Here is a 12,819-nt window from a genome sequence, read left to right as displayed (position 1 = left end):
CACACCATATGCGTGCCTTGGGCGAGTGCCACGAAAAAATCTAAGGCACGCCCTCCAGAGAAACACACGAACACAATCCGAATCGTGTTTATATGTTTCCCTTCGAGACACGTGTTTGCCTGCCTGAGAAGTCGACTGCTACGATTGAAAGCACAGATATAAAAACCACGGGGATGAAATGCGAGCACACCGTACGAGTGTACGATTCAAACTGATTTCACATGTAAGCATTCGTATTCGTTGCCACTAGATCTCTCGGCAGGACAAACCGAATGAGAATATTTGCGTTCTTGGAGTGTCGTCGAAATAAACCGTTTTATTGTAAGTTCGGTGACTCAACTGTCAATTTTTTGCATGCTCTGTCGATTTATGAGAAAACGCGTGAACTGGGTGAGAGCGCCAGTCTCTCTTTGCTCCCTATGAGGATATCTTTGCGCTCCTCTCAAAGAGGCCTCTCTGAGAAGACTGACTTTACGTGTAACGATTCAGAGTTTCGTTCGAGGTAGGAATTCGCTTGCTTCAATTAGCTCACACTTGACAGGCTGATGGAGTGGCTGTGCGGCGATACAAGCAGAACAAATTTAAGGCTATTTTCTAACCTTAATAACTGTTGCTTAACAACTCTTATTAATATGCAAATTGTCTGTGATGCAATGTTCGGGTAAAAAGTTTGTTATAATTCAGGTTTTAAGACATAGATATATGTTACAAAGAAATCAGCCGGTGTTGAAAGAAGTTATTGATAAAATAATAGCTACCCGAACTTAAATTTTGCATGTAAACTTCAGACATTAATCTGCTTATTTGGGCCAGTTTAGTCAACAAAACAAGTCATTTTGTCAAGTCATTTATAAATGACACCGCCGGCGCGAATCAAAACGAAGGATCACGTGCCAGCCAGATGCCCAGCACATACGTTTTCTTTACAAGCGTGCTCATAGAGAGGCAACCTCGTAGAGCGCTCATTTCTTTGTTCAGAGCAGAGTGAGAAGCCAAAAGAACTCTCTAGGAGTAATCTTATTCTATTGTATATTAAAAAAAAAATCAGAGCGTAAAAGTAAAGCGAGAGAGCTCTCTTGAGTAAGATAGCCATCACCCATTTATGGGTCCCGGGTTATGGCGACGAACGTGTTAAAGAGTGGGAGCATATTTTAGTTCCGTGGGTGTTTGCTCTCAAATGAATCCGAAGCCTGGATGTGATACCATTCAAACGTACTGCCGAATTCAAATATTTAGGATTCAAATATATTATATTTACAGTTCTATAAACAGTCGGAGGTGTTGGTGAGATTCAGCCACATTTTAGTGGTGATAAGCGTAAGTGGCTGGGGCAGCATAAGAGGCATAAGCTGGCTGGGACACAATGGTCTTGGTGGCCAGAGGAGCCGAGTACGAAGCGTAAGCTGGCTGAGAGACGATGGTCTTAGTGGCCAAAGGAGCAGCGTACGAGGCATAGGCTGGCTGCGAGACGTAGGTCTTGGCAACTGGAGCGGCATAGGAAGCATAAGCTGGCTGAGCGATCACAGTCTTGGCGATGGCTGGCTGAGCAATGACGGTCTTGGCGGCAATAACTGGAGCAGCAACAACAGCCTTGGCAGCAAGAGGTTGACGGTGGACAACAGCGTTGAATCCGTTGTGGGGATCAGCAGTGTACTCAACGGTACGCTTGACACCATCAGGGTCAACGACGGAGTAAGATCCCTGGACGACATCTCCTTGGCGGGATTCCTGCTGGGACTTCTGGTCACCGGTCAGGGCATCGGAGATTCCGTACGAGAAAGAGTACTGTGGGTTGGGGTCGTATTCATCGGCGATGACCTGCTTGGCCACGACAGTTTTGGCCAGAGGGGCAGCATAGGCCAGCTGCTGAACTGGGGCAGCGTAGGCCAGAGCTGGAGCAGCGCCATAGGACACAGCTGGGGAAGCGATGAGTCCAGCACGGGCAACAGCCACCAGGGCGAGGAAGGTCACGAACTGAAACAGTAAATTTTACCCGTTAAGAAAATGCCACTTGAACTTGAACACCAAAATCAAAATTATCCCCACATCACGACGACTGAAACTCACTTTGAATGCCATGGTTGATGGAAGGGAGGCAGTTGTTGACAAAGGAAGGAAACTGATTGAACTGTGCTTGTGGCTGGCCATTCGTACTATTTTATAGCATCTATCAGCCAAACGAAATAACCCGTTCTACTACCGGCAGCCGGTACCTACACTCTGTATATCGAGCATGGGTGGTTATTTTTGGCTTATGATTTTTAGCACTCCAGTGGCATGGTAATAATTGATCAATGGAGAAAACTTACAAAAAGTGAATATGTATCCTGGAGCACTGAGATAGATTCGCGTGAACGTAAGCCGAACATTGAACTTAGTCAAGAATGTTCCAAGTGGGGAAGACGTTTAGAGCTGGAATGACTTAAGCAAGCAAGGATCAGAATTGCATCAGATTTGTGCAAAATTTGAATCTGAGCATACATATGTATATGAGACCGCTGCAAGCTTTGTATGAAAATTTCAAATTTAAATATAACATTTTTTGATTGTTTTACTGCCACCAATTACATTAAAAACTTTGGAAGCGATTCATTCAATTCTGAATTAGCAAAACGAGTTTTAAAAAATATATCTTTGAATTTTAAATTTTCATTGATTCTTGGATTTCAATTCGTGTGCAAAAAACCAGAAAAGATATTCAATTTCATGCACAAAAAAAATCAAAATATATTTTTTTTATAAATTTTAGCATTTTGACTACTTATGGATCTTACTTATAACCTGCAATTTTTAAGTAATTCAGATTAAATTCAGATATTTTTTATTTTGAAATGGTTATAACTTTTTCATGAAATACTTAGTTTCTTCTCATGTTACCAAAAAATATGAAGTTTAAGGATAAAACCAATAATTAACCTTCCTTTACGGTTAAAAAAAGAAAATTAACCAGTTAGGTTCAAAATATCCAAACACAAATTTTTAAGAAGCATCTGATAGCAGACATTTGTACAATTTCAAAATAGTATTGTTTCGGAAAATCGGTTCAGTAGTTGTGCTTTTATGACCAAAATATTAAACCGGGACTTAATGACCCTAACCCAGGCTTGACAGGTGGTTTTCGAAAAAAGCGGGACATTTTAAAAAGTTTTAGAAAAAGTCTTGATATATTCATATGTTTGTATATTTTTGGTAGATAATCCAGGGTGAAGTTGCTATAATTTTCTCATAGAAAACTACCCAAGCCAACCCATCTTAGAACATTGTAAAATTGAAATTTGCATAAATTAAAAGTTTTTTCAGTATGAAAAAATTCTAACTGCGAAGAAGTGAACGCAAAAACATTGATTCCATATATAACATCCATCCAAAAATAATTAAATTGCCTATTATTCCGAAACCAGTGTCATGCTCAAACCGCTTCAATATTTGATCACGTTGATCAATTTTCATAAAATTTGGCCAGATACTAGAATGTACTTTTTTACATAATTCCAACAAATTTTGATATGATAACGCAAAGTTTGATAAAGTTAAACTAATTTTGTGAGCCAATCTCAATTTTCCCTACTTTTACTGAAATAGCTGTATCTATCTTTCTAGTGCACGCTAAATGTTCAAAACTCAACTGAAAAGTTTAAACGTTTATCTAGCATGTGTCAAAGTTTTATGAACAAATATAAACTGTGAGAGAAATGGCACTCTGTCAAAGTTGAAAGATTGTGCGCTGTCTCCACCTACCCAATGACGATTACGCTATCATATTTCCCCCCTAGGCATTAATCAGACGGATCTCTCCAGCATGATCAAACGACCTGTGTAGTATCATATAGAAAATTATAACAGAAAGATTCACCAACTTTTAATTTTTGAAAAATTTCATAAATTGAATTGACTCAGATTTGATTAATACAAAAATTAAATAAACAAAATGTACAACATACTAACTAAAACTTCAGTTCAGGCGTAGCACTTTTTTTAATTTTATTCCATTCAATACAGAAATAGCAATGTAATGTAGTAGGTATCGATACTAAAAAAATCCACCTCTGGAAAACAAAACATCCCAGCAACCGCTATCGCAAACAATCGCGCAAGCAGCAAGTGATATTCAAGTGACATTTCGAGCTCCGTTCTTGATTCTGGTTTAAAGGATAATGCCAGTTCCCCGTTCGGGGGGGGAACTCTGGCAAGCAATTTGAGCTTCTCATCCAGAAGCGCGCAGTCCAGTGACTATGGGCTCCGTTCACTGCTTGCTGGACAGTCGGAGTTGGAAAAAGGAAACGGCAAACTTTTTGACTTCACCACCAGGCAGGGCCATGCCGAAGAATGTACCTATTATCGGACGCGAGACGCGTGTGGAGGGAGCAAAAATCTGGCGCGTTAAGAATCGTTTGTGAACCGATTTTATTCCATGCTCAGTTTGCTCGTATTTCTTTTTTTTTTTTTGAGTCATCGTTGTTCTCCTGGCTGAGGTTGATATCCGTATAAATTGATTGAAGCAAATTCGTTTGGGCACAGTTCGATCGCTTGGCTCTTAGAGTAAACAACTAATTCAAAAATGGCTTTCAAGGTAAGTCTTGAAAATTCACTTTGGAACAATAGTTGGGTAAAATGTTGAAGGTTAAAGGGTTTTACTTATACAAATTTTCGATTTTTACAGTTCGTTACCTTCCTTGCCCTGGTGGCCGTTGCCCGTGCTGGACTCATCGCTTCCCCAGCTGTGTCCTATGCTGCTGCTCCAGCTCATGTGGCCTACGCTGCTCCAGCTCAGGTAGCTTATGCTGCTCCTTTGACCAAGACTGTCGCCTACGCCGCCCCAATTGCCAAGACTGTTGTCGCTGCCCCAATTGCCAAGACCGTCGTTGCTGAGGAATACGATGCCCATCCAGAATACTCTTTCTCGTACGGAATCTCCGATGCCCTGACCGGTGACCAGAAGTCCCAGCAGGAATCCCGCAGCGGTGATGTTGTCCAGGGATCTTACTCCTTGGTTGACCCAGATGGCACCAAGCGTACTGTCGAATACACTGCTGATCCTATCCACGGATTCAACGCCGTTGTCCATCGTGAACCTTTGGCCAAGGCTGTTGTTGCTGCCCCAGTCATTGCCGCCAAGACCGTTGTTGCCGCTCCAGTTGCCAAGACCGTGATTGCTCAGCCAGCTTATGCTTCGTACGCCGCTCCAGTTGCCAAGACCTACGTCTCGCAGCCAGCTTATGCCTCGTACGCCGCTCCTTTGGCCACCAAGACTGTCATCTCCCAGCCAGCCTATGCCTCGTACGCCGCTCCTCTGGCCACCAAGACCATCGTCTCGCAGCCAGCTTATGCTTCGTACGCCGCCCCAGCCAGCTACGCTTACCACCACTAAGAAAACCGCTGACCCATTTGTTGACTGAACCCCTTCCTACTAGTGACTAGTGAACCAAACTGTTGAATAGATGAAAAATCATCCATAAACTAATGTTTGGTCTTCAATTGAGCTGAATGCGAAAGTCCCTGTACTTCGAATTTTTCACTTGATTATCTTCGTCACTTTTCAGATTGTTTCTTCATCAGTGAAATTCGGCTGCTTGTCTTATTAAAAATCAAAACACTAAAGCGCCTATCGAAAGATGTTGTCTTGAGTATAATTTCATTAACTTTGACTTTAAGGCACCTTATAACTTTGATGATTTTTTGTAGTTTTTATATTTTTCTATAGCGACCGTCAAAAATTGTTACAGAGAACTGTCGATTTTCATGAGCCATGCCTAGGTGAAAACGTACTAGAAGCTTGTCTGCGCACTATGGATACCAGGGCAGTAGCGAACTCCTTTGACGTCTATTTTTCTTCTATTGTCATTCGTGCTCTGAAATAGGTATATTTTGCGGCCATTTTATTTTTCAACGTGTGGCTTTATCATTGCTCCTGGTAGTAAAAAAACACATAAAAATGTTCTTCTTAATTTAAAAAACTTAAAAGAATCGATTGAAACAATTAGAAAACATCTCAACTTCACTAGCGCGCTATCGACTAGATTCAGTATTCATGTGCATTAGGCTGGCCCTTATTTCCCAACTAGCTCTCATCCCCCAATTATGATCCAATCAATGATGAAACTATAATGGCAAACTCAATCGCATAACTCTCAGGTGACCCTCAAAGACCTTCAAATTAGTATGGAACTGCCTATGGGAAAAGTGAAAATTTTAAAAAAATGTTATTTTATCAACACTGCAAAACAACACAAACTTTGTGACGTTAAAATTGTAATACGAGGAACAACTTTGTAGAACAATACAAATCATTTTGACGCACGTGCAAAAGTTAAAGGGGTTTCAAGTTAGCTTCAACTTTTTCATATATTTTCAAATAAAATCAATAGAAAGGTAATAGTAAAATCCGGAATTTATAAAACCACTTTTCTCAATTGTTTGTTGTCTTTGATATTTTTTTGAAATTTTATATTATTGGGAAATCTATTCAAATTAAAAACAAAGGCCTGGAAAACACAAAAAAGTGCTCAAACGTTAAATTGATCCGATTAAATCACCGAGCAGTGAACAGGCATCACATGATCATTAATAAAACTTTTTTTTAAGTCTTCGAGAGAGATTTGCATTGAACAGGTTTACAAGTTTCACCAAACTGAGCAAATCTATAAAACAAAAGTTTTGTTGATTTTATTTGTTTCCATCACGACTTATCACCATACGCAATAACAACTCTTTTCTAAAAATGCTCAGTTTTCTGCCGAAAAGTAAAAAAAATGATGCAGCGAATTTCTATTTACCTGACCTTGTTGAAAACGGCATTCCTACAGTGGCGCCAGATATTAAATATATCTGTTTAAGTAACATTTTAAAAGTAAAGATTTACATCTAAACATAAATATGTTTATAATGCTGCAGTGATGATCAGAACTTAGTACCCATAACATGTGGTAGCTCGAACAACTAAAATAAAATTGAAAACCTTCAACCTAGGTAAAGTTTGGCAAGGCTTGGCTTGGCATAAAAGGCCTAACTAAACCGCTAATTCATCGGCTATGCATTTTTTTCTCGAATATTTCAAGAACGAAAAAATTATTTCTACTAGTGTCACTTTGAAATTCTTGGAAATACTTTCAAACATTATTTGATGTTCCATTTCAAGATTTTTAGATGATGAGAATATAACTTTAAGAAGAAAAACATATGAAAAGTGTACTAAAATAGTTACTGGATTTTTTGTTAAATTTTTTATTTCTCATATATCTTCATACTTGGCCGTAGGAACGGGGGTTTTGGGGGGTTAGACCTTCCCTAATAAGGGTCCAAAAATGCCAAATAAAACGTTCTTCCCTAAACTCAAAATTCTTAATCAAATTTCGATGAACGACTGAAATGATTCAAGTAAATCAATCTCGACTCAGAACTAAAGCCTAGACCTATGCAAGATCAATAATTCTACACAGTTTTTCAAAAAAAAACTAACTTTTTGATAGAAATTTAGTCTCGGATGTCGAATTCTAATAAAACTAGACAAAGCTTGCCAAATTGCCCAGAAACGGCCCGAGTTTTTCAACTTTATTTGCAAAAATCAAACAAAAATTCAAATTGAGTCATAAACAATATGTATTAGCGTCTAAATTTTTCGAGTAAATTTTATCAAAATCAATGTGAATTATTTTTTAAAGGCTGAAAACATGATTTATTTTGATAAACAAAAGTCAAGTGTCTATCTTCGTGATTTTTATTTAATAATTTTGATATTGGCTGATATTGGAGAAAATCTCCCGTATTTGCCCGATGCATGTGATAAGAATTCGGATTCTGTATCCAGTTTATTGATACCAAACTTCAGTTTGGATCATTATTGGGAAAAAATCATGATTCGTATCTCGGTTTTGCATTTTAAACTTCTATATCTGGAACTCATCATTTCGAAATATGAAAAGAAAATATTTGAAATTATAATCCAATTTTAAGATTTGAAATTTTTACCGATGTTTGTGATGAGAATTCGTATTCTGTATCCAGTTTATTGATAATGAACTTTAGTTTGGATCGTCATTGGGAAAAAATACTGATTTGAATCTCTGCTTTGCATTTCAAACTTGTATATTCGAAACTCGTCATTCCGGAATACGAAAAGAAAAAAATTAAAATTATAAAACAATTTTAAGATTTGAAATTTTTACTTTTGATTCTTATGTAGAATTGGAACTAAGGAAAGTTTCATAAGGGTGATGCAGAATTGAGAAAATCTAAAACAGTTTCATAATTCGCAATATTCATCAAGATTCACAATTTGAATTTTGAATGAATATCTGAAGATAGAATTTAGAACTCAAATAAGAGATTTCTGGTTAAAATTCTGATGTCGTTTTTTTGGCTTATAATTAGTAAGAATAACTGAAACTTAGATTCCAAAATCGTTTTCAATTTCGTAGTTCTGATTTCAAACTCAAGATCAAAAGGCAGTATTCAGATTAGAAATCAAAATTAAAATTAAGACTCAGCGAAGTTAAATTTTAAAAACAAGATTTAAATATCAATTTGAGAATATAATTAAGAATTTAAATTACAGGAAATTACAGTTTCATAATTTTGATTCTGGGTTATAAATTAAAATTTTATATTCAATCAGAGTCAGTTTGGAACACAAACCAATGGAAATAGATACAGATACAAAAAAAATTGTTGAGATTTCTTTTTTTTTATTATTTCAAAGGATTCTAATCATGAAATAAATTTATATAGTAGGTAATTTTTGTGGCTTAGGTTTTTTGTGCAACTTTATTTATATTGCAGATTCTTGTTAAACAAAGTTTCAAACTAAAATCTTTAATTTTAATCGATTTTACAAGAGTAGAAAATAAATCGTATTTGAACTACAGACTTAATCTGTTACTATAATTTCTAATTATTTGATAATTTTTTAGCAATGTCTTAAATGATCATGCTTGTGGTAAAAAAGAATAAGTTCCATGCTTTCTTCTTTGAAGAAAATAGAAAAAGTTTTTCTTTGAAACGAAATATTCAAATCCCTTATTCACTTTTTAATACTTCTAGAAAAAAAATAGCAACTTCTAGGACTTATTTCCGAAAGTAACTCAAACCTGAATAATTATATATAACATAACCTTTTTTCGAATATCCTTTGTATTTGCATTGTTCAAGCAAACATGTTGAAGGAAAAATTTTGAAATAAAAGACCAATGAGCCGGTTCTTCCTAAGGCATAAACTTTTTTTCGCTTATCCAAAACTACTTATTGTCTTCTAAAAAGTTAGACTTAGAATCTTCATTTTAATGAAGGTGTTAAAATTTTATAGTGAAAAAAATTATCATAATTTGATTTAACTTTTTTGTATGAATATAATGGATATAATATATATGACAGTTCTACATCAAATTTCTATATTAAAAAAAAATCATTATCGGTTAAAATACACATTCGGTTAAAGACAAGATTTTTTTTCTAAGGAATCGAAAAGATCGTGCATAAATTTTATTCTTTGCCAAATATGCACTTTTTAGCTTTAGAAGTTTCGTGAATAGCTAAAAAACATTTGAATATTGAACTGAAATTTAAATTCAATAGACTTTGCTATATTACGAACGCTGCCTTCTAAAACTTATGATATATGCGTCTTCCAATATGCTCCTAGGTCTGACCGTATCGCACCATCATGTAATATTTAATACTGGAATGTAAAAATATTAGTTGAAAATGGCAAATGATATGCTGTTTAAAACTTGTTTAAACACATCAAAATTCTCGAGAAGACACAACTTTCGAAATGGTAGATCAAAAAATTTAATTCAAATCAAGTTCCGTTTAAATTTAAACAATCATATTTTAGATTAACGATCGATAATATAAATCACCCAAACGGAGAGTTTCACACCAAAAAAGGCACCAAATTGGATTGATTTTCAATTGTCACAACCCCGCGGCAATCACACTACAGCCCTTAAACAAATCTCATCCACCCAGCGCCAAAAAATCCTCGGCTCGATCACTCAGAACAAACGACTCAATTACTTTGATTGCACAATAGATCCACGGGTCATAGGAACGCACAAAGTAACGAACGAACTGCGCCATCAAGGTCACATAGTTATAAGGCACACAGAACGCAACCCAAGTAAAAATAAACAAAAATGTTGCAGCCGGGTCCAACCGCCATTCTTCCATCGGGCCCAATCCATCAAGTGTCAAGTCAGGTCATCTGATCTTTGATTCGGAACACATGGGAAGCCTTATGGGGGCTCCGCTATAAAACGTGAACTTCACGCATTCCGCGCGCTTTTTTTTTTATGTTTGCTTCTCTTACTTCTACTTTTGATGCCCGTTAGTTTTTTCTACCTTCTACACCTTCTAAACCATGCCATACGGATGCCGATGTGGGGTGGTGTTGTATGAAATGCAATTCCGCTACAAGTTCACCACTCTACAAAAGTTATTAGTTTTGTCGAAAAAGCCGGTGATCTTGTTTGAACTGGATTGACGCCTCCACGCTTTGAGTCTCACATGACAGTTTCTGTACTGAGTGGCAACACCGGGTCCGGCAACGAATGAAATCACTGTGATTAGTTTGTATTTTAAATTGTAATTTCGGAGTCCAAATGGGTCCACTACCGAACGCAGGTGCTGTTTCTCTCGTCGTCTTGCTGTGTCTCTCCGATGGGGTTTGAACTCGGCCGATCTGCGGTCACGTGCGTTGATTTTCATAATCCGGAAAGTATTCTCGAGATCAGCTTGTGAACAAACGGGGTGCTAATCTAGTTGCTATAAAATGACCACCACGATTTGATTAAGGCACAGTTCGATCGATTGTCCAGTGTTGTAAACAACTGTCTCCTTTTAGTGACCAACAAGCAAAAATGGCTTTCAAGGTGTGTATTTGATACCGGGAAAAGGCTTCGAAATATTTTGTGAATCGGTGTAAAAGCTTTGAATGAGAAGATGTGTGATGATGTGGTTCATTGAAGATTTTTGAAATTTTTGTTACAGTTTGTGACTTTCTGCGCCCTGGTGGCTGTTGCCCGTGCTGGACTCATCGCTTCCCCAGCTGTGTCCTATGGCGCTGCTCCAGCCCTGGCCTACGCTGCCCCAGTTCAGCAGCTGGCCTATGCCGCTCCTCTGGCCAAGACTGTCGTGGCCAAGCAGGTCATCGCCGATGAGTACGACCCCAACCCACACTACTCCTTCTCGTACGGAATCTCCGATGCCCTGACCGGTGATCAGAAGTCCCAGCAGGAATCCCGCCAAGGAGACGTCGTCCAGGGATCTTACTCCGTCGTTGACCCAGATGGTGTCAAGCGTACCGTTGAGTACACTGCTGATCCCCACAACGGATTTAACGCCGTCGTCCACCGTGAGCCTCTTGTTCACAAGGCTGTCGTTGCCGCCCCAGTTGCCAAGACTGTGATCGCCCAGCCAGCTTATGCCTCCTACGCCGCTCCTTTGGCCACCAAGACCATCGTCTCTCAGCCAGCTTATGCTTCCTATGCTGCCCCAGCTGTGACCAAGACCATTGTGTCCCAGCCAGCTTATGCCTCTTATGCTGCCCCAGCCACTTACGCTTACCACCACTAAGACAACCGATAAGCTGTCAACACCAAATCTGTGAACTACCTGAATCAATCCTAGGCTTTAGTCACTGTTATCCATCTGTAAATACGAAACAAGAAATTCTCATCTAACTCTACTCGAAAAGTTTTTACCTTGCAAACATTAACCATATCCGAATGCATCAAGATTTCAAGTTGAATACCAAGCAATCGCCCACTAAAGATGCGGAAAACAAAACCAGTTGATCGATCACCATTCAACCATTTCCACCTGCTAAGTTAGCGATCATGTTTGTCTTTGTCTTACCAACATAAAAAAATGATTGAATCACTGTCAATTTTTGCAAGGAACTTGTACAAAAGGAATCTGTTGCCAACTGCTAAACAAGTCATTTTTTATGAGCAATGTTGCTCATGCAGAAACTCGATCAAAAATCTTAAGTTATGGTTTTTTGCCCTATTCATTTTCTCAATCCCTCAGCGGCTGGAGCCTGGAACCAGCTGGATCCAGTTTTCGAGTTCATAATTACTTCTTAATTTCCGATGCCGAACAACTTTAAACGGACCTACATACCTTCAGAAGGTTGCCAAACCCACTTGTTCGCGTGTTTTAATTGCCATAAATGCTGCCTTATAGTTATCACGCCCTGGGAACGTGATTTTGCTCCAGTTCAAGCGTTAAATTGAGCACCAACCTGAAATTAAAAGAAAAAATATTAAAAGTTATCAACTTTTCACGCTGTATTGTTTTGTATGTAGGAAGGTACTCGAAATTTAGAAAAAAAACGACATGTTATGTCAAATGATTTGCAAATCGCATTTAACGGATCCAACATGGTTTCGAGAAAAAAATGTTTTGGCTAAGAATTGGTTTTCTGGACTTTAACTAAATTAGACTTTATTTTAAAAAAAAAACAGAACAAGGGTCTAAAATAACTTACAACCCGTCTCAAACCACATATCAATCAACTACAATTTTTTAAGTTATTTTAAAATTGTTTAATATGACGAATTATTGATTTAGAAAAAAAATTCTCGAAAACCATGGACGATGTAACAAAGATAAATATTTAAAAAATATAAATATAAAAGACAAAAATTTATCAAAACAAGAAGATAAAAAGACGAAAAATAACAAAAACAACAAAAATTCTGAAAACGACACAAATATAAAAAAAACTACACAAAATCACACATTTACGGAAAAAGACAAAATAGTAACAAGAACTTAAAACGCACATTATCAAAATTGACTAAATTTGTAAAATTGACAAAA

General features: G+C 37.6%; 3 protein-coding genes across 4 annotated transcripts in view; 2 read left to right on the top strand and 1 right to left on the bottom strand.

Annotated features, from left to right (window-relative positions):
- Positions 1-1,223: 1,223 nt before the first annotated feature.
- LOC129746891 (cuticle protein-like) overlaps positions 1,224-12,819 on the bottom strand; it is a 78,030-nt gene continuing 66,434 nt past the window's right edge. Inside the window, exons 1-2 of one of the 2 annotated variants that reach the window (XM_055740821.1) lie at positions 2,068-2,124; positions 1,224-1,974 (exon numbers count right to left, since the gene is read on the bottom strand). In XM_055740821.1, coding sequence (XP_055596796.1) covers positions 1,303-1,974; positions 2,068-2,079 — 684 coding nt within the window. In that variant the 5' untranslated portion in view covers positions 2,080-2,124 and the 3' untranslated portion in view covers positions 1,224-1,302. Of the gene's footprint in view, positions 1,975-2,067; positions 2,125-12,819 lie in introns of those variants that run through there. The other variant, XM_055740828.1, reaches the window with a different exon arrangement.
- LOC129746876 (larval cuticle protein A3A-like) lies at positions 4,420-5,461 on the top strand. The gene is made up of 2 exons (XM_055740785.1): positions 4,420-4,570; positions 4,661-5,461. The coding sequence occupies exons 1-2, from the start codon at positions 4,559-4,561 to the stop codon at positions 5,366-5,368; spliced, it is 720 nt and encodes a 239-aa protein (XP_055596760.1). The 5' UTR covers positions 4,420-4,558; the 3' UTR covers positions 5,369-5,461.
- LOC129746920 (cuticle protein-like) lies at positions 10,772-11,674 on the top strand. Its single transcript, XM_055740861.1, has 2 exons — positions 10,772-10,865; positions 10,984-11,674. The coding sequence occupies exons 1-2, from the start codon at positions 10,854-10,856 to the stop codon at positions 11,566-11,568; spliced, it is 597 nt and encodes a 198-aa protein (XP_055596836.1). The 5' UTR covers positions 10,772-10,853; the 3' UTR covers positions 11,569-11,674.

The sequence above is a fragment of the Uranotaenia lowii genome, chromosome 1 (assembly GCF_029784155.1).
Source record: "Uranotaenia lowii strain MFRU-FL chromosome 1, ASM2978415v1, whole genome shotgun sequence".
NCBI classification, from domain to species: domain Eukaryota; kingdom Metazoa; phylum Arthropoda; class Insecta; order Diptera; family Culicidae; genus Uranotaenia; species Uranotaenia lowii.
This window is presented reverse-complemented; position numbering and strand designations above follow the sequence as displayed.